This window comes from Mesoplodon mirus (genome assembly GCF_964341445.2).
Source record: "Mesoplodon mirus genome assembly, chromosome: 17".
Taxonomy (NCBI): domain Eukaryota; kingdom Metazoa; phylum Chordata; class Mammalia; order Artiodactyla; family Ziphiidae; genus Mesoplodon; species Mesoplodon mirus.
In genome coordinates, this window is record NC_138993.1 from 46,837,221 (window position 1) to 46,859,137 (window position 21,917).

The window sequence follows — 21,917 nt, forward strand, 5'->3', positions numbered from 1 at the left end:
AACTGAACAACAAGCTCTTTTATGTTGAAAATAGAGATTTAAACATTATTCATAATCCTTACTTCTCCCAACACATGCTCATCCTCACGGGCTCCTTTCACTAATTAGCTATGCAAGGCTTTACACTAAATTTTAGCTACAATATTAATCTTTTGGTTTTATTGCTAGTATGTCTTGATTTTCCTTGCTATACAAACACAGTATATACTTACGTTTAAATACGTTTTGTCTATGTTTCCAAAAAGAGTATATAAAAGCAGGAGTTTATGAAAACATCAGGTCTGATTCCACTGGTGAGAAGAGTGTATTTTGAATTTGTGTAATCAGAACCATTGAACCACTCTGTAATACGGAGGAACAAATCTGACTCCATATTAGATCCGTTTATTTTACTTTAACCTTTGTATTCTATTGCTTTTGATTAGAGTTATGAATGTTGCCTGTAGCCTGAAATATACAGGATAGCCCATTTTCAAGGCTCTGACCTTTAAGTGTATAACACTTTTCTATTCATATAGAGATAAAAAGTTGCAGAAGAGAATAACATGTGTCTTGTTGGAGGTTTACAGGGACATCATGACCTCAGACCAAGAAGTTTGCAACAAACAGCCACACCCCCTCCCCTTTGCGTATAAAAGAAGCCTAAATTCTACCTCGGGTAAGATGGTTCTCTAGGACCTTGGTCCACCATCTTCTCAATCTGCTGGCTTTTTGAATAAAGTCACTATTCCTTGCCCCAATATCTCATCTCTCGATTTATTGGCCTGTCGTGTGGCAAGTAGGCCTTGGTAACAGCTCCTGAAATTAGGTTGCTAGATAAGTCCAATTAATGTAAAATATAAAATGAAAATTAATATTTATGAAGCCTCTACTATGTGCCAGGTGGTAAGTTATGGATTTTACATATCTCCACTTAATCTTTGTAACACTGTGAACTATATATTATTATCCTCATCCTACAGATAAAGAAATTGAGGTTTGGATAGGGCATATGGAATCCATGCCCAAAGCTTGAGCTTTCTGCTAAACTATATGATTAGAGCCAAAATGAATCTTGGGGATTACCTAGGGTAGTGGCTTTCCAAAATGTAGGATGGGTGTCAAAGGGGGTGGTACATGGGACAGTACATTTCAAATGCAATAAATGCCATAGTGAAGAAGTTCATTCTTTTCAACTCTTTTCATCTTTTTGATGAAATTCTCTCTCTCTAAAAGTTGTTCATCTTCTTTTCTATCACAGAAAGAGCCAGTCTCAGTATCACAGCTTCTGAAGACAATACCTAACTAAGATGTAAGTCTATGTTTATTTTTCATTGTAATTATTTTTATAGCTACTTTCTAGCTAGGGCAAATGATGCTGGTTTTCCTTTTTAGTAGTCATGCAAATTTTTATTTTAAAAATCAACATATTTAGATTATTTTAAGCTGGCCTATTTAAAGAAAAATGGTTATAAATAATAGTTCAGTGGTATACACACATGGTAAAAATCATGAAGACGCCCTAAGAAATCTAGACTTTGGGGGCAAGGCTTTGGAGAGTCTAGGCTAAAACTCACATGAAACAATTGAAGAAGCTCACATGATACAACTGAAGAAATTCAGGAGGCCTAGAGAGATGTAATTAAATGTCCATGACATAAATTTTACTGAATTGCTGAAACATGATTTACCTTTTTTTTAAAATTGAAGTATAGTTAATTTACAATATTTCAGGAACAGCAAAGTGGTTCAGTTACATATATATATTTTTTCACATTCGTTTCCATTATAGGTTATTATAAGATATTGAATATAGTTCCCTGTGCTATACAGTTGGTCCTTGTTGATCATTTACCTTTTAAAACATACAGTGATCACCCCACAAGCAGGTCAGTTTCCACTGCTGTTTTCCTGGTGGGGCTTCAGACATCTTTTGACTACACATACAAACTAGAATGAGAGAAAACAAAAATTCTGTCTCCTTCTGGAGCAGTCACATAGTTTCAGTTTTCTCCAGTGCTAAAAGGCGTGAAATTGAAGTGGGTGGTATGTTAGATTAGTTTGACAGACTGGGACTTTCAGCTTAAGTCAGAAGTAGATATTTTATATTTGTTTTTATAAAATTTACATTATTTAGATACCTCAACATATAGCAATAAGCACATTCAAGTATAAGCTGTAGCTGTTACAGTAAAAAGACCCTTTACTTGTAGGAGAGCAGGTAGACTGTCTAAAAAATTCAACATGTGACATAATTTTCCAAAATTACCTCTTGAAAGTAAAATTATCAGAACCACCTCTTCAAAGGCTTTTGATGTAACTTTTCAAGTGTGCATCTGGCAATCTACTGCTTTCCGTAGCTAGAGGTGAAAATGTGGACTGCTTCTGATATAACATGCCTGCATTTCCATTCAGCTCCTGGGGACCTACAAGATACCCCAGTATTCTGCTCTATTCTAATGGGCAAAGAAGCATTATCACTTAAGAGGTAGAATTCCTGAGGCTATTTAGGGCTGTCAGATGTACCACCTTTTTTTTTACAACACTTAAAATACCTGGTGTATATGAGTTCAATAGTGAATTTCATAAAACAAGAGATTTTTGTTGTTGTTGTTAAAACTGGGCTCACCAAGTACAGTACTTCTGGAGAATGAATGGTTTTAACCTGTTATTAAAATGCGATAATATAGATCCACAGAGACATCACAAAAATTCACAAGCCCACCAACATCAGCAATAGCATTCTGGTTAGGAAAAGCACGCTGGAGAAGCCAAGCATCTATCATTAGTCTTTTGTTATATTCTCAGCTTCTGCTTCCAGTTTCAGCTACTACGGTTGGGAATCTGATTCCCAGTCTCTTTCAGCCCCTCCCATCTTGCCTCTTCACCCCATGAGATTGTGACATAAAGTGAGAGGCACATGATGTGTGTGGGCTCTAGAGTCAGTTCACCTGGGTTGGAATCCTGGCTCTGGCACTTTCGTGATTAAGCCATTTCTTTACCACTCTGTGCCTCAGTTTAAAGCACCAAACAATGCCTTGCATAGAACAAGTTCTCAATGTGTTAGTTATTATTTTTCAACTGCATGGTGGATATTGTTTCTTGGGTGCTGAGTTTACCCATGCTTTCAGCTAACATATTTATTGAGCACTTATTACATGCCAGTTCAACATGCTTGAGACACACCAATGAACAAAACCCCCTAAAATCTCTGCCCTTGTGGAGCTTCTTCAGGTAGAAGGAGACAGGCAATAGTCAGCAAGTATCACAACTAAGTAAACTGTATTAGAGAGTGATAAATCCTACAGGAAAAAAGCATAGATTTGGGTAAGGGGACCGGGAGGTAGGCAAGGGTTAGATTTCATATATATGTTCAATATGATATTCCTAAGACGCATTTTTCCAGAAAAATTAGATTCCCTTGATTTCCATTTACTGATAAATCATTCTCTTTGCTACCCAGGTTAAAAACTCAAGTCACTTTAGTTTTTCTATTTTCCCCCTAACGTGCCATTAAATCTCATGCATTTTTCTTTATTGCTCCTTGAATCTACCGATTTGAACCTTAGGCCTGCATTACCGTCTCCTGTCACAGCCTCCTAACCAGTCCCTGCTTCTGGTCTCATCCTGCACTTCACTTGCAAAGCAAATTCCATAACAGAGTTTACCCCATCTCTTCCTTTCTCTGATGCCTGTGAAATGAAAGTTGAACTCATTCAGGGATGTTGATAATCTGGCTTCATCCTGTCTTTTCAGCCCTCTCCTACCCCCCCCCCCAATATAACTTCACATTTCAGCCAGAATAATCTACTTCTATGGATTCCCCCTCTGTACCTACACAACACACTAGGTTCTTTTCTAACACTCTATTGCTTAGTGTTTGCTTTCTCTTTGCACAAGTGTTAGAAATTTCATTAAATTTAATATTCCATATGGAATTTTGTATAATTTGACTTATTAAAGTATCCCAGGTAACACATCCTCATGAGGGAAGTGGTGTGGACCTGATCTCAGCAAGGTGGACATGCTGATGGAAGGGCTCACTGTTTTCTGGAGAATTCGCAAACATCTAAAACTGTTTTGATGCCTTTACTCAGTTTACTCAAGGACAGATTACCAGCTAACTAGTTTACCGCCAAAACTGTGCAAACAAGATCTACTTTTTCTAGACTCTTTGCCTTCTCCCCTAACATATAAATCCTGTTCTCTCCTGTTACCTCAATGATTTCCCTCTGAGAGCAATTTCTGTAAAAATAACTTAATATCTGCTTTTAGAAATAGACATAGAAACATTTGTTGTTTACACTGAAAAATGTTTCAATGATTCAAGTGATTAAGTCTTCAGAAAAGCAAACCCATCTTCTATTTTTGTTATGTAAAAAAATCCAACCGTTCATTTAATGTAGTTTGTGTAAAAACACCCTTGCCACTGGTGAATATCAAAGCACTTTTATATTAATCTGCTTTCTTCTGTGAAATCCTAATCCACAGTGGGCTACCATCTTGATTTCTCAGCAATACCATCCACTTGAGACTCTTCAGGCTGCTTGAATGTGAGTGATTCAACCGATTTCTATTACTTTATATAGGTTTCAATACTAGTGAAATACACATTTCTGCCACATAAAATGCAGATTTTCCCAAAGATTCTTTTTAATTTAAATGGTAACCTTCAATTGTGCCAGTCTTCAAAACTACAGGGATCTTGTACCTCGAAAATAAGAAATCTATTATTTCAGAACTATCACCAGCCAAAATTATTCTTATTTCATATTCAGGTTTCCCAAGTGGCTGGCTGGTCTCTGGGCTATTTTCAGCTGAGTTCTTAAGTAGGACTAAACACAGGGTGCCTCTTCACCAACATGGGGTAAGGCAGCCATCAAGGCTGTGTTACAAAAAAAGCCTATTTCATCTTCCCAATTTGTTTATTAGCTTTTGCTTACTATCCCGAGTAGACCGACTACAATGGTTTGCTGATAATAGGCACTTTATAAATATTTGTTCCTTTATTAGTTTGTTACAGTTGCCATCACAAACTACAGACTGGGTGGCTTAAACAACAGACATTTATTTTCTCACAGTTCTGGAGGCTGAAGTCCCAGATCAGGTTCCTGGGCAGCTTGTTTTCTTCTGAAGCCCCTCTCCTCAGGTTGTAGATGGCCGTCTTCTTGATGTGTCCTCACATGGTTTCTTCTGGGTGCATGCACTCCCCCCTTGTGTCTCTCTGTGTGTCCAATTTCCTGTTCTTGTAAGGGTTGTAGTCAGCTTGGATTAGTTCTCACCCTAAAGACCTATTTTTAACCTAATCACCTCTTTAAAGGCCCTACCTCCAAATACGTCAAACTCTGAAGTATGGAGGTTAGGGTTTCAACGTACAGATTTGGGGAAACACAATTCAGCCCAAAGTTTCCTAACAGAGATCCCAACTGTCACTTAAACCACGTCTAAAAAGATTTTGGCTCTATTGTTGAGGAAGGTGTTAAAGTGAATGTTCTTAATGTCACTGAACTGTACAATTGAAAATGGTCAAAATGGAAAAATTTATGTTGTGTGTATTGTACTACAATAAAAAAGTGGTTAGTGTGAGAAACTAAACTTTTAATTTTAATTAATTTAAATAGAAGTTTAAAAATATATAGCATGTTTGAAACATGTATGTAAATTTCATAATGTCCACTATGTAAAGTTCTTATTTGAAATATAGAAAAATATAATCTCACATATTTGAAATGCCAACTTTGTTTTCAGTCTGGGGAAATGTTATAGCTATATGCTTTCATTACCAGGGGAAAAGTACTCCATTTTACCACCTCAAGTCTAATTTTAAATTATAAATTATAAAGCCTACCTTTAAACAGTCTTCAATCACACATAACAAATAAGCATCTAAATATTTACCAAATACCTATAGAAACACAAGTTGAATTCATAGAAGCGTATTTTAAATCAGAAGTACATGCCGATACCACCAAAATGGTTTTATTTCTGACACTGCCAACATGGACAACAATGCATTACTTTGGTTTCCTTAAACATTACTTAAGTACGCATTAGAAATATATGTTTACATTTAAGAAATGTAACACATTAAGAAAGTCCTCTAGAAACATAACTCCTTCTCAATATATTTTCCTGCTTTGTTTCACACATAAATAACATAATCTACAAAGTCATAAATAAAACTATTAACTCTTATGACCTAAAAGTATATACAAATTTTGGAACTTGACAAGAATGTCCCTTTCCTGATTGCATATAAATAACAACATGCAGTATTGGCAATGCTTTTTAATTAAATGAATGACTTACAATCAAAACTTTTATTGTCTCCCAACCAGTTCTCCCTATAATAGACCTTCAGTGCACTTGGTAAAGATGTCATGTATTTAAAAAGTCAAAGTGGTCAAAAGACTAGATTTTTAAAATAGAACAGAAGGTTGCCATTAAATATTATTAAGCCTTATTAAAATCACTTTGGTTTGCCTGAAGAACAAAAAAATGCTACCAAAGAGTATATGCTTGTACTATTATTTTTAAAAAAAAATTTTGGCTGCACCCCACAGCATGTATCGGGATCTTAGTTCCCTGACCAGAGATCAAACTCGCACCCCCTACATTGGAAGGTGGAGTCTTAACCACTGGACTGGATTTCCAGGGAAGACCCTATACTATCATTTAAATGGAAGCTAACAAAGTCTTAAAAAATCAGATTAAATCTGTATTAGTCTTGGGAAAAACATTCCACTGAGATTCTGTTATAGGAACAGAATCCATGCTATCCTAAGTTTTCTAAAATTTATTTTGAACCATCACTTCAATTAGTTAAAACTTTCAGGGTAAAAATAATGACACATAAAAATGATCTTAGAAAGGCATATTTAGAATTCCTGATACAGAACACTTGATTATTTAGTTTTTGTTTAATGACTAGAAACCTTTATTCCTTCAGAAAATAATTAACACTATTTGTTGAGTGACACCATCTATTTAGTGATTAACTAGATAACCACTCAAGGTATATTAAGTAAGCACTCAAATTATTTTTATGTAACGAAAGTAAAAAAGACTTTTCATGTCGGAATTGTTTCATTATGCATTATTATTTTTAAGGCTGTGATTTACAGAGTATAAAAATTAGAAAGAAAAACATTCTCTATTAATATTCTCACTAAATTTAATTGATTCAAATGATAATAGTAAGCTAAGCACTGTCAGTACTTTTAAAATCTAAGTTTCTAAGTTTCATTTTTCAATCAATACAAATATGATCTGCTTCACAATATTAACTGCCAGTCAAACTTTATGCTTTAAAAAACTAAATATTCTTTGTTAAAGAGCAGTTTACAACAAATGTTTTTCCACGCTCTTATAAAAAACAAGATTCTGATATGCATAATGAATCTAAGTCAAAATCCACAACTGGTAGCCGAAATTGTCAACTTCCAGCCTAATACAACATAAATCCAGTTATTTTGCATAAACAATTCAAAATTAAAGTTTATAATGGAAATGTCAACAAGTCGTAACTACAACATTACTACTGAAGGGTTCCACTGTACTTCAACCAGGCACAGCAGATGTGCACACCTGATAGACAGACTGCTTAGAAAATTAAAGCTATCAGAGCTATAAATAAGGAATACATAAATATGAACACAGTGGTGCCAAAGCATTAGAACTGTTAAAAAAAAAAAAGATGTGGTGTAAACACAACTGATAGTTTTCTCCGTAAGCCACTTTCCACTGATTTATAAAGCTATGGTTTTATAATTCTTTTAAAAAGGACAATGTTTCCACATTGCTACATGCAGTGATTTCATTCTGCATTCTTAACTACAATGCAATCTTCAATCCTCTTGCAGAGCTTGACTTATCTCACCAGGATTTCTTCAGAAAGTCAGCTTGTCATATTTTCAGCAGCCTAGAACAACAAAGTATGATTCATTATAATAAAACCATGGAAAAAGAGACACCATGGAAATAAATCTGTCAATACTGCACTGTTATTAACAAACAACTCCTCCCCCACATATACCAAAGAACTTTTATCAGGATAATGCATTGGTTTTCACTTTTTGCAGTACATTGTTAGAACTACCTTTTGAACTGATTGCTAGGCTAACAGTAGCATTCAAATTGCATTACATACAAAAATCTCTTCCTGGGCTTCCCTGGTGGCGCAGTGGTTGAGAGTCCACCTGCCTATGCAGGGGACGCGGGTTCGTGCCCTGGCCCGGGAGGATCCCACATGCCGCGGAGCGGCTGGGCCCGTGAGCCATGGCCGCTGAGCCTGCGCATCTGGAGCCTGTGCTCCACAGCAGGAGAGGCCACAACAGTGAGAGGCCCGCGTACCGCAAAAAAAAAAAAAAAACAAAAAACCTCTTCCTATGCTGCCTCCTTATTCTCTTTCAAACTCCAGCATAGGTGAACAAAAATTCTTATAGTTGTGGAAGATGTATATTAAATAAATCCTCTTCCACTGGAATTTCAGAAATGTACTGATGAAAGGGTATGATACCTTTTATTTTTATCAACTGGCTTATGAGACAACACTAAGCCAGGGAATGTTCCCAGGCTATAGTCCACTGACCCAGTTCTAATCACCATTTTCATCCTTTCTTAAATAGCAGGCTCAGATATTTTTTAGAACTTACTGTAGGGAGAAACTTAACAGGTAACAACTCTCATGTCAGAGTGTCTGAGTTCAACTCCCAACTCAACCACTTGTAAGTCCTGAGAGAAGTAAGTTAGTCACCATAGCTTCAGGTTCCTTAGCAGTAAACTACTACTAGCTGTAATACACATCCCTGTTGTCATTATAGAGGAAACAATGCAAGGAAAGCCTTTAGTGCACTGAGTTTAGCAAAAGAAAAAGTACTCATAAATATTAGCTATTCTTATTGTATTATTCAGTTATTCTTTTGTCATATGAAAGCAACAGTTGTGAATTAAAAAACAGAAAATCTGAATAGCTTTTATAATTATTTAAAATTTTCGATTAAAAAAATCAGAAACCTGACATGTATATCTGACAAAAGGTATATTTCCAAAATATTTAAAGAAAGACTATCCACAAAGAAAAGGACAGACAACCCAGAAAAATGGGCAAGCTACACAAAAAGATATCTCACAAAAGAAAATGGCCAAAAAACATGTGAAAACGCATTCAATCTCACTGGTACTCAGAGAAATGCCAATAAAATGACAAATTCATAAACACCTACCAGAACAACTAAAATTAAAAAGACTCACAATAATAAGTGTTGGCAAAGTGAAGCAAGGGAAATTCATATGCTGCTGGTGGGGATATAAATTCATACAACTACTTTAGTAAAGTCTGACATTACCTCTTCAAGTGGAAGATACACATAAGCTATGATCCAGCAATTGTACTTCTAGATACCTACCCAACAGAAATGCTCACATACATGCATCAGGAGACATGGAGAACTAAGCTAACAGCAGCACATTTGTAATGGTTCCCGACTGGAAGCAACCTAATATCCATTCATAGTAGGAAGGATAAATAAGTTATAGTATATTTGTACAATGAAACATGGTTCTTACAGTGAAAAGGAATGCACTCCAGCTATACTCAACAGAAATGAACCTCATAAACATAATGTCAAATGAAATAACCCAGTAAAAAAACTGTGCTGGCGTTGTTCATAATAGCCAAAAAGTGGGAACAACCCAAATGCCAATCAACTGATGAATGGATAAAATGTGGTATATCCATACAATGGAATATTATTTGACAATAAAAAGAAATAAAGTACTGATACATGCTATGACATGGAGGGATCTTGAAAACATTATGCTAAGTGAGAGAAGCCAGAGACAAAAGGTCACAAGTTATATGAAATGTGTGGAACAAAACCATAGAGACAAAGTGGATTAATGCTTCCTAGGGGCTGAGAGAAAGGGAGAATGGAGATGACTGCTAATGGGTGTAAGGTTTCTTTTGGGGGTGATTAAAATGTTCTACAGTTAATTGTGATGGCTGTACAACTTTGTGAATACACTAAAATCTATATAAATTTTACACTTTAAAAAAAACTGTGCTGCAAGATTCCATTTATATCAAGTTCAAAAATTTTACAAAATGAAACTGGTGTTTAGAGATCCATGCTTAGTCAGTAAAGTTGTTAAAAGGAAGTATCTGCCATAAAAATCAGGACAGTAGTTACTGGAGTGGGTAGTGGGAAAGAGAGGTTAGTGATGGGGGAGCATAAGGGAACTTCTAGGGTGCTGGCAATGAGAATTGCATAAGTATTCTCTTTATGATAAATTTTTGCTCTGTAAATGTGTCTTGTTTACCTTTTTGTGCCAGATTTAATACTGAAAAAGTTTTTAAAAGCACAAAACCAATGACCCAAATTATTGGAACTTATTGGAGAGTAACTTAATCTAAGATGGGTAAGCTACAGGTTTTATACGCGCCTACATCCTCAAAGGAAAGAAGGAAGGGTAGAGAGAAGCCATTTTGTCCTTGGACAAGGTTTAAGAGGGACTGACTTGAAGTTTCAGTATTCGTGGTTAGTGAGTGCTACATAAACACGGAAATAAAAATCGTGAGATTTTAAAATCAGAGTGTGTGCAAGCAAGAGAGGGAACACAATGCTTTTCCTGTTTCCAGTCTCAGCAATTAAAAGGTGGGGAATGTGGGGCTTTCCTGGTGGCGCAGTGGTTGAGAGAGTCTGCCTGCCGATGCAGGGGACATGGGTTCATGCCCCGGTCTGGGAAGAGCCCACATGCTGCAGAGCGGCTGGGCCCGTGAGCCATGGCCGCTGAGCCTGAGTGTCCGGAGCCTGTGCTCCGCAATGGGAGAGGCCACAACAGTGAGAGGCCCGCGTACTGCAAAAAAAAAAAAAAAGTAAAAAAAGGTGGTGAATGTGAATTTGAAAAACAGTGGTCCTCTGGGTCCATGTTGGCAGTCCAGCCCACAGGCCTCAGCAGTTCCTGGCCTCTGAGCCACTCTCCCCTCTTCTTGAAGGATGAGCATACATTCACAGCCAGGTAGCTCCAGAAGCCAGTTTCCTGCCTGTGCAATCCCAGAAGTCTGGCAGCTTTCCTTCATTTCATCCTGTACTGGCTCCTTTCAGTCCAAGCTGGCATGGTTTTGTGCTGAGATGGTGGACTGAATGGACATCTCGTGCTGAGATGGTGGATGGTGGACATCTGAGTCACACAACCTAACCTCTTCACCAAAAGGTTGTCCAGCCATGCTCTCGGCCTTCTGTCCAGAGCACGCTACCTGGGTAAGCTGAGAACTTCCCAAAGCAAGTGCTGGTTCCTTTTTGCTTATCAGTTCCTTCCTCAATTTCTCATTTATCCTACATTTTACTGTAAGCAGCAAGGAGAAATAAGGCTGCACTTTCCACACTTTGGAAATTTCCTCAGCAAACATCCAAGTCATTGCTTACAAGTTTTGTTTTCCTTTCAACAGCAGAATATAATTCAGCCAAGTGCTCTTTATACCGAGGATGGCCTTCCCCTCCAGTGTCCAATAACTAATGTTCCTCATTTCCATCTGAGACCTCACCAGAAGCACCTTTCATGTTCATATTCTAGCAAGATTCTGTTCATAGTGATGTATGTATTCTCTGAATGACTGAAGTTCTTCTCTCTGCTTTCTGAGCTCTCACCAGAACCACCTATAACACCTACAGTCACCTACAACAGGGTCTTCAAGGCAATCTAGGCTTTTTCTATCATGCATCTTAAAACTTGCCAATCTCTATCCATTACCCAATTCCAAAGCCACTTCCACATTTTTAGCTGTTTCTTACAGCAGCACCCCACTCCCCAGTAGTGAATCTGTATTAGATTTTTAGGGCTGCCGTAACAAAGTACCACCAACTGGGTGGCTTAAAACAACAGAAAAGTATTCTCTCATAGTTCTGGAGGCAGAAGTCCAAAATCAAGGTGTCAGCACAGCCATTCTCTCTCTGAAGGCTCTAGCAGAGCACCCTTCCTTGCCTCTAAGCTTCAGGTGGCTGCCAACAATCCTTGGCCTCCTTTGGCTTGTAGACGCCATCACTCCAATCTCTGCCTCTGTTATCACCTGGCATTCTCCCCTGTGTCTGTGTCTTCACATGGTGTGCACTTTGTATATATGTGTCCAAATTTCCCTTGTCTTTATAAGAACACTGGTCTTTAATCCATTACGATCTCATCTCAATCTGATTATAGCTACAGATACACTGTTTCCAAATAAGGTCATAGTCACAGGTGGTGGACTTAAGCATATCTTTTGGGGGGCAGACACACTATTACCCACAATACAAGGAGAATTCTAAACACAACTGGAAACTTCTAAGAAAATGCAACATGGTCCAGATAGCAGCAAATTTTGTGATCTGAACATATGCTACAAAGCCCCTGGCCATCAGAATTTCTCCTGATGATGATAGATGCTAGCTGAATCATGTTTAGAACCTTTCACATAACTTCATCATCAATCATTTTCTAAACAAAAGCATCTTTACTTAGAGAGTTAATATACAAATTTCTACCTTTAATGCTTCAGCGGCCTTGCGAAGTTCCTTAATAACTGATGATAAAGCTTCTGGGTTAATTCCTTGTTCACAGAGCCGTACACATATAGACAGAGTTTCCATATCTAATCCAGTATTCAAAATTCTTGAAATCTCAAGCAGAACTGTAAAAAGACAGAAACTTTTAAAAACAAAATCTTATAACATTTTAAAACATGCACATTAATACTTGTTTTTAATTCATGTAATACTGCATAATACAAGAGAACTAGCATAGCATCCCTAGATTTGGAAACTGGCATGTAATACTGTCTTCCCCTTACCTATAGCTCTAGAAACTTAAAAATAAATTTACATCCTCCCTCCACACAACTGCTTTCTACATCTTGGTTTACATTCTACCACTCATTTAATATCTATCTAAAATTCATATATCATAATCAAGACTATTTTGAACATTTGTTCACTTTTTAGTATTCTTTTACAATGTAATTTAATTAGTCATGTTACATTCCACTTTATGGAAACATTATACATTACTTAACCACTCTGCTATTTTGTTAGATGGGTCTCATGTTTCCCCCATTAAAATAATATTGTAATAAGTATCTGCACATAGTAACTTCATTTTATCAGAATAAATTCCTAGAAGTGGAACTGCTCAGTCAGTAACATACCATTTGGATTCTGATTTGAATTGTATGAAAACACCACATTATTTGGGGATGAATGAACAAGTTAACAATATTAAGCCATCCATTAACTTAAGTCTAAGTCCTTCTGAAAACTTTTACAATATTCATGATGTTCATGATACGGGCCATTTCCCACTTTTTCATACCTTACATTCATTTTCATCTCTAGTTCAATTTGAGTCTTTTAAAAAGCCTTTATCTTCCATTCTTCTACTTAACTTTTTGAACACATGGAGTACCGTTCTAATGTCTTCATCTGCCAATCCTAACATCAGTGTCAACTGTGGGTCTGTTTCAACAGATTAAAATTTCCTCCTCATCATGGGTCATATTCTTCTGTTTTGCACACCTAATAATTTTTGATTGGATGCCGGACATTGTGAATTTTACCTTGTTGGGTGCTGGATATTTCTGTATTTCTATACATATTCTCAAGCTTTGTAATGAGATACGGTTATAAACAGTTTGATCCTTTGGGATCTTCTAAGATTCATTAGTCAGGACCAGAGTCCCATTTAGCATAGGGCTAATTAATACCACACAATGTCTCGTGAATTATGAAGTTTTCCACTCTGGCTGGCAGACACAGGCTCTATTGCCAGTTCTGTGTGAGCATAATGTACTGTTCCCTTTAATCCTTTCAAATGGCTCTTTCCCCAGCTTTCTGGGTACTTTCCTTGCACATGCGATCAATGCTATGCTGAACACTTGAGGGAGACCCCTCTGCGGATCTCCAGAATTCTCTCTGGGCGCAGGCTCTTTCCTCTCAGGTACTCTGTCCTGAAAACTCTACCTGCCTTGGTCTCCCTGGACCCTAAGCTGCTGCTCAACTCAGGGTACCCCCTGGGTTCTGCCTGAGTTACTCCCCTCCCCCCCACTGCAGTGTGGCCTGGAAACTCTGAAGGTAGGAAGCTGGGGCAGCTATCTGGCTCACTTCGTTTGTTTTCTGCCTCTCAGGAATCACGGTCCTTCCTTGCCTGATGTCCAATGTCTTGAAAACCATTGTTCTGCATGTTTTGCCTGGATTCTGTTGGTTGTTTCAGGTAGGAAGGTAAATCCAGTCCCTGTTACTCTATCTTGGCTGGAAGCTGACAGTGCTGTTTTCATTTCTTCAGTTTTTATTTATTTTTTTTTGCGGTACACGGGCCTCTCACCGCTGTGACCTCCCCCGTTGCGGAGCACAGGCTCCGGACGCACAGACTCAGCGGCCATGGCTCACAGGCCCAGGGCTCCACGGCATGTGGGATCCCCCCGGACCAGGGCACGAACCCGTGTCCCCTGCATCGGCAGGCGGACTCTCAACCACTGAGCCACCAGGGAAGCCCATTTCTTCAGTTTTGATATTCCAACATACTTTGCTTTTCAGTTGTATTCATGTTATCTGCTGAATTTATTTCAATAAATCTATTTTAAGATTTCTAATTTCCCCCCATAATCACGTTCTGGTTTCACAGCTAAACGCTTATTTATAACCACTCCCTATTTTGTGGCTGTTGTTTCTGCCTTTACCTACTGGAGGCTATATGTTCTTATCTTTAGCCATTTTTAAGATTTCTGTTTTCTGCTTCACATATAAACAAGCAGCAAAAGAGAGTGGTTAAGAGTGTGCTCTCCAGAGGCAGACGACCTGGGTTCATTTTCCACTTTCATTACTTACTAGGCAAGGTAACTGCTCTGTGCCTTTCTTTCATTATTCTACAAAATGGGGATAACAATAGTACTTACTTATAGGATGGTGGTGAGGATTGAAGGACGCACTTAGAATGGTGTTTGGCATATGACAGTGCTCAATAAAAGGGTCAGCTGTTACTTTCTCTCTCCCTTTTTTTTCACTTTCATGTTAGTTATTTATTTATGTTTTTCATCTACCTTAGGTGCTCTGTGACTTTTGGCGGAAAGCTCATCTTCCACAGGAGGTTTTTCTTGGACATCCTTGGATGTTCTTGGATGGGTGGTCTCACACTGGCTTCAGCCCTCTGGAAGCATCCTGACTCCAGACCCATAAGATACATGGATGATGCTTCTCAATCCCTGGCCTGGCAGATGGCACAATTTGGGCCCCCGGCTTCACTCAGGCAGGGCGGCATCCTTCCCCAGGTTTCATTTCCAACCCCCTGCTATGGTTCCCATCTGCGCCGTTCTTTGGGGGCAACCTCTCTCTTTCTAATCAGTGGAGACTTCCTTTTCTAGTTTTTGAACATGGTTACGCTGACCATTGTATTTCAATGTTATTTCCTGTCATTTTTATACGCTTGGAGCAGGAAGTTGCAGCAAGTGCTCAATCATCATTGATTTTGATAGTGAATGATCAATTTCTTTAACTTTTTGTTTGGATTGTTTCCATAAATGGATTTCCACCTCACTCGTGCATATTCTGAGTGGTTAGTGCCAATACTCTAGGACATTACTTATTTTTATTTTGTAGCCAGCCACCTTAACAAATCTACTGAAGCTTCTAACAGTTTTTCTGTTGATTCTCTTTTGTTTGCTACTCAGATAATCATTTGACCTACAAATAACAGTTTCATGTCCTTTTTTTTTTGCAGTACGTGGGCCTCTCACTGTTGTGGCCTCTCCCGTTGTGGAGCACAGGCTCCGGACGTGCAGGCTCAGCGGCCATGGCTCACGGGCCCAGCCGCTCCATGGCATGTGGGATCCTCCCGGACCGGGGCACAAACCCATGTCCCCTGCATCAGCAGGCAGACTCTCAACCACTGCGCCACCAGGGAAGCCCCTCATGTCCTTTTTGATAGTCTTTTTTCCCCTATCCTGTGCTATTTGCAAATCTTTCATATCAATATTTTAAAAAGGTACTGAAAGCAGGTATTTTCAATTTTATTTAAAATGCACGTAACATTAATGTTAAGGATGGTGCTGGTTTCGTGCAGCTATACTTCAGCATGTTAAAAATATACAGTTTTCTTTGGCTAAGACTTTAAAATCAGAAAAAAAAATTTGAGTCTTATTGATAACTTTTCATCAAACACTGAAATGACCAGGCAGCTTTTCTCCTCTGACCTTGTGAGGGAATACATTATTATTGACAGACCACATTCACAGCTGAAGAACACTGAGCTTGGGGAATCCCAACTTTTACAATCAGCCCGCAGCAAGTCTGCTTCTTATCTGGAGGTAGACGTTACTTCATCCCTCATGGCTACTCACTGTCACCACAACCGGAGAAACAGCAGGAGGAAAGAGCAGTCAGGGCCTTGCATTCTCGGCAAACAGAGCTCAGGGCTCATGGAAGACGGCATTCCCTAGAGTGACACTGCACGACTTCGGAGGCTGGGTTAAAAAGGCAACAGAGCTGTCTCCAGGCTCTCTCTTGAGACGCTCCTCCTTGGAACCAGCCTCCAAGTGTGAAGAAACCCACGTGTTCCAGGCAGCAACCCCTGCTGAGGGCCCAGCTAACACGAGCATCAACCAGCAGGTATGTGAGTAAGCTCTGAGATGACTCCAGACTCAGCACTGTCTGATGGCAATGTACACGACACTCTCGGGGAGAACTACCTAGAGCAGCGGTCCCCAACCTTTTTGGAACCAGGGGCCGGTTTTGTGGAAGACGATTTTTCCACTGGGGGGTGGCGGGATGGTCAGGCGTTAAAGCGAGCAATGGGGAGCGGCAGGTGGAGCTTCACTTGCTTGCCTGCCGCTCCCCTGCTGCTGTGCGGCCCGGTTCCTAACAGGCCGCGGACGGGTAGCAGTCCACGGCCCGGGGGTTGGGGACCCCTGATCTAGATGAGTTTGGGCAACACCCAGGACTGTGAGAGAAAAGTAACTGTTGTGGTTTTAGGCCCCCAAGTTTGGGGTGGTTTGTTACAGGGCAACAGACAACTATAACCCACATTCTGACCCTATTCCTACTGTGTCATCTCTCCAGTTCTCTCTCAAATTCTCCCCTCTCTCCAGTTTTCTCCTCATGGTAGACCCTCATCTATAAATGCTATAGTTTTATTTATGTTTTTATAAATATTTTATACTTTATTTATATTTTTATTACTCCTGACTTCATGCCTTTGTTCATGCTTTTCTCTTCCCTGCATACAACTCCACGTTGTCTTTCAGGGCCATCTCAGTACTAGTATTTCTTCCGTTAAGTTTTCTTTTAAAAGTCACTTTGATCATTATGTCCTGACTTCACATACTGTCTGCCATCAGTCAATAAATATTTCTGTAGTGTCTACTGTATAACTGGCACCTGTATGTATTTTGTGCCTACTATGCTACTTCTGGAAATGTAGTTGTGGACAAGACAGATATGGTCCCAGTCCTCATGGACAGTACAGTCTAAAAGAGACATATGTTAAAACAACCACTGATTCCAGTTATGATAAGTAAAATGACGGAAAAGGATAGCGTACTTCCAAAACAAATTACAAGGCATCTTACTTAGCTGTGAAGGACACAACTTAGGAAAGACTTGTCTGAAGAAGTGACAATTAAGCTTAGACTTCGAGGGTGACTAGAAATCAACCTGACTAATGCAGAGGCAGGAGGAAGGGCAAAGACTGGGAGCCAAGAAAACAGATTGTGCACGAGGTCTTACGCTGGGGAGACTTTGGTAAATTCACAGATTGAAAGGCTCATGTGAAGGCTGTGTAATTAAGGGGGCTGAATACGTGTAAAATATGAGATGAGGCAGACATGAAAATCCACTAAGGCCCTATTAAAGATTTGAGAACTTTGGGAGGCTATTAGAAGATATAAAACAGGAGTGTGACAAGGTCAGATTTTCATTTTTTAAAGATTTTGGCTGCAAAACATAGAATGGATCCTGGAAGGGGGTAGAACACGTGTGGAGAGTGAGTCCAGCTAAGTTATTGCAATTATGGAGAAAAGACTGGTGGGCGGCAGGGACGGGAGAGTTTAAGACAAGTGGTCAAATCTAAGATGAGTGAAGAATTGAGAAAGATTAGTGAAGAGGAGGAGGAGGAAGGGGAGGTCTCACATGAGCAACGGGATTGATGGTGGAAGCATGAGCTATACGTTTGCTTCACTGACACTGCCCTGTACACCATGGACTCTCTTCACTCCTTTTGCTAGTTTACTATCTGATACATAAAGTAGAACAGATGGCCTTCCGTATCCATGGGTTCCACACTGCATTCAAGCAACTGTGGATTGAAAATATTTGGGGAAAAATATTCCAGAAAGTTCCCAAAAGCAAACCCTGAATTTGCCATGAATGTGCAGGCAACTGTTTTCATAGCATTCACATTTATTAGGAATTATAAATAACTGAGAGAGGATTTAAAGTATACAAGAGGATGTACAGAGGTTATATGCAAATATTCTGCCATTTTATATGATGGACTTGAGCATCCACAGATTATGGTATTAGGTGTGTGGGTGGGGTCCTGGAACAAATTCCCCTGCAAATACTGAGGAACAATTGTATTACATCGAAGCCTCTAGCAGGGAAGAGGTACATTTGAATCACAGTTGCCAAAAAAACGTAATTACTAGTAGTAAAAAATTAGAGGCATAAGGAAAACTCTAGAACTTTAAGAAAATAAGAATTAAAGTATGAAGCTATCAACAAAGAGTATCTAAAATTTCAAAACGTTGAAAAGCAAAAGGAGCAATTAAGTACATTGGAGGAGGGAGAAAGGTAATTGAAAGAGGCTGATATTTTAAAAAGGAAATGCAGGAAGAGAATGTTGAGGATCTAAGAGAGAGTGGAGGCCCTTATGCAATAGACCCTATACTAAATCAGGGCCAGGATCAATCAGTTTCCTTTCAGAGTGATCTGTGCAGATAAATAAAGTCCACCGCTTTCCTGTCTAAAGTACCTTTATTAAAATCCTTTCATTTCACAATAAAATTACAAATATTCATAGTGGAATTCTACAACCACTGCAAATCATCTGACATCAATTAAAATGTTAAATCACTTAGCTGACTCTAATACTGATGGGAAGCAGGTAGAAGAGGATGAGGAGAAATATACTAGATCTTGAAGGAGGGCAGTCAGACCCAAAAAGTTTTGAACACTTCAGACTGGCTCTCACAGATAGATCTGAATACAGGGAAACCCCACATTAACAGAATTTCAAATAATAATGGTTTTTGAGTAGGTCAGCCCAGTCCATTGGGCAATTTAAAGCTCTATTTCTGAGAACGAGCGTGGAGGAAGGTGGGTTTATGAAATGACTGCATTTAGGACTTTTTCAGTTCAGTGTATGGTCAATTATTGATAGCACGTGCACTATGTTTCCCACTGTGCCTCAATCATTACAGGCAGCATGGAAAATATTTTCATTAACTTTGCAATAATTAAACTTCACATTTTTATGTGAATGATTGTTTTGGACCCAATTATGGCATGATAACAGTGATTTTCTGTAAGTCTGGAGTTCCAATGGACACGACAGGATCTAACTGCCACATTTAACAGATGAGAGCCACTGCCAACCTGGGGCCTTTCTTTTTTACCTTCTGGTTTGTGGGCAAAGTGCATGTAGAGGAGCAGTGTTCTTTAATTCACATTCTCTCCGTCAATGTTGGTTTAAAAAAAAAAAAAAAAACCTGGTCTTTCTTCACTTTTTCACGTTCTTACACTCTCTGTAATCTTCATTTTACACAAAGTTCTCTCAATGAAAATCTTGATGATGTAACCAATACAAATGATCAGTTCTCATTTCTGTAACAGGAGTTCCACCAGAGAGAAAATGAGAGTTTTCTATTCAAATGGAATCCTGTGGCCATATAATTAAGGAACCTATGCACAGCTAACATAAGAAAACTGACTAGAAATCCGGCCATACATGCTCCTTCCTGTTCAGAAACCACACTGGCTTCCAAGCCACGATAAAAGACAATAATGTTGTACACGTATAGTTTCTATGTACATATATCCACTTACAAAATAAAACTAATAAGCTGTGATACATCTAGAAGGATGGGAAAACAGGCTGAATATGGTATTAACAAAATTCTATTTTTCATAAAAAGGGCAAAGCAGATACTTGGTAAGTAAAATATTAGATAATAATAAATAATTCTTTGAAAAGGCTTTTTTTCCAGGGCAGAAAAAGCCAGAAGCTTTATCAGAAGTCCCCATAAGGGGACTTCCCTGGTGGTCCAGTGGTTAAGGATCCGTCTTGCAATGCAGGGAACGCAGGTTTGATCCCTGGTTGGGGAACTAACATCCCACATGCTGCAGGGCAACTACTGAACCTGCGCGCTCTGGAGCCCGTGAACCACAGCTAGAGAAGCCCGGGCGCTGCAACGAAAGACCGAACACAGCCAAAAATAAATTAATTAAAATCCATAAGGAGGGGCTCTAAAAGGAAGTGGAGCCTACGGTGGAGACAAAGACACGACATGAAGGCTGACACTGCTTAGTGAGAATTCCATGTTTTGACAGAGATAGAGGCCGATGTGGGTATCCCCTGGAAAGTGCAAACACCAATGTTTACCATCTATCAAACACTCATATACAGGTGGATGCAAATAAAATGGGGACAACAAAAGCGTCTGCAAGTGGGATGACGTCTTATACACAAAAATAATACAAGAAGTATCTTTTAATGGTCACCTTCGAGATGTTTTTAGCTGATTATCTTATTTAAATATTTACAACCCTGGGAGGTAGTAAACGTGTTTTACAGAATAAAAAGAAGCGGGCTCAAAGGCGTTTAAGTAGCTTGTCCAAGCCCACCACCAGGCGTATAAAGCGGCAGGGCCGGCATAAGAGAGGAGAAAGAGAGAGGATAACTCCAAGACGCTTTTTTTCCTCTACTACTTGCGGGTACGCTTTATCCGCGTGCTCCAAGCTCCGAAACGGATAAATACGCCCACAGCCCCCCGGACACCGGCATCACCTGCTCCAAGACGAAACTGGGGCAATTTTGATGAAGGGACAACTTGCTCCTCCACCGGGTATTTAAAACGCGTCTGCTGAAGTGCAAGAGACAAAGGCCGTGGCGGTGACCAAACACTCGAGGCCACTGTCCGCAAAGGTCCTGCAGTCTGGGGCGCTTTCGAGGCGCCCAGGGCACTGGCTGCGGCGCGGGGTGGCGGGGAGCGCGAGGCCGGTACCAAAGGAGGGACGCGGGGACCCTGCGCGAGAAGGGGGCGTGGAATGAGCGCGCTGGAGGAAGGACGCGGGGAGGTGGGCGTACAGCGGGGAGAGGGCGCGGGATGTGCGCGGCGCGTGGGGTTTGCCGCGGGAGGGACGGAGCGCTCGCGGGGCTGACGCGGGTACGCAACGCCGTACTCGCGACAAACTACTCAGGAGCGAAGAGACGACTCTCAAAGATGGGGCCATCAGCCCTGCGACCCTGGCGGGTCCCTTGGGAGGATTACCAAAGATGCCGATCTAGGCAAGAGGTGGATCAGAAGTCCTTGTGGGCCCACCCCCGCCCGAGGGCCTGGGCTCTGGGGAACCGAGGCAAGGTAAAGGGGGCGACACGGGCACTCACCGTCCATGGTCTCCCTCACCGCATTCAGATTCGCCGCCGCCCCGGCGCCGCCGCTACTCGCCATGGCGGAGGCCGAGAGCGGGGCGAGCGAAGGGCCTGACCCGGAAGTCGAGCGCCTTCCTTTCTCCTGGGCAATCACACTGCGCGTCCCCAGCTCACGCCGGGCAGGCTCCGCCCCTGGCGCTCCTCGCCAGCGTGAGGCTGCGTTGATTTGAATTTGGAGCCTGGTTACTCCGGGAGGAATGCGAAGCGAGGAGTTGTCATTCGAATTTACTACGCGGCCTCGGTGCGATTGGCTGGTTCGCGGACAGCGG

At 40.2% G+C, this 21,917-nt stretch overlaps 1 protein-coding gene across 2 annotated transcripts; it reads right to left on the reverse strand.

Annotated features, from left to right (window-relative positions):
• Positions 1 to 5,027: 5,027 nt before the first annotated feature.
• On the reverse strand, positions 5,028 to 21,774 carry MZT1 (mitotic spindle organizing protein 1). 2 transcript variants are annotated; one of them, XM_082602115.1, is made up of 4 exons: positions 21,604 to 21,774; positions 12,498 to 12,643; positions 7,859 to 7,900; positions 5,028 to 5,219 (listed from the first exon to the last, which is right to left on the reverse strand). In XM_082602115.1, exons 1-3 carry the CDS (start codon positions 21,665 to 21,667, stop codon positions 7,877 to 7,879), a joined length of 234 nt encoding a protein of 77 aa, XP_082458241.1. In that variant the 5' UTR covers positions 21,668 to 21,774; the 3' UTR covers positions 5,028 to 5,219; positions 7,859 to 7,876. The 2 variants fall into 2 exon arrangements, with proteins under 2 accessions (XP_082458241.1, XP_082458240.1); XM_082602114.1 differs by having other exon boundaries at positions 5,028 to 5,224.
• Between the last annotated feature and the right edge of the window lie 143 nt (positions 21,775 to 21,917).

Excerpts from the sequence above, each read along its gene's own strand:
- MZT1 (XM_082602115.1), bottom strand. The coding sequence starts at position 21,667 with ATGGCGAGTAGCGGCGGCGCCGGGGCGGCGGCGAATCTGAATGCGGTG. Across the intron at positions 12,644-21,603 it reads GGTGAGGGAGACCATGGACG|TTCTGCTTGAGATTTCAAGA; the intron begins GTGAGTGCCCGT and ends GTCTTTTTACAG. Across the intron at positions 7,901-12,497 it reads AGGCCGCTGAAGCATTAAAG|GCTGCTGAAAATATGACAAG; the intron begins GTAGAAATTTGT and ends TTGTTGTTCTAG.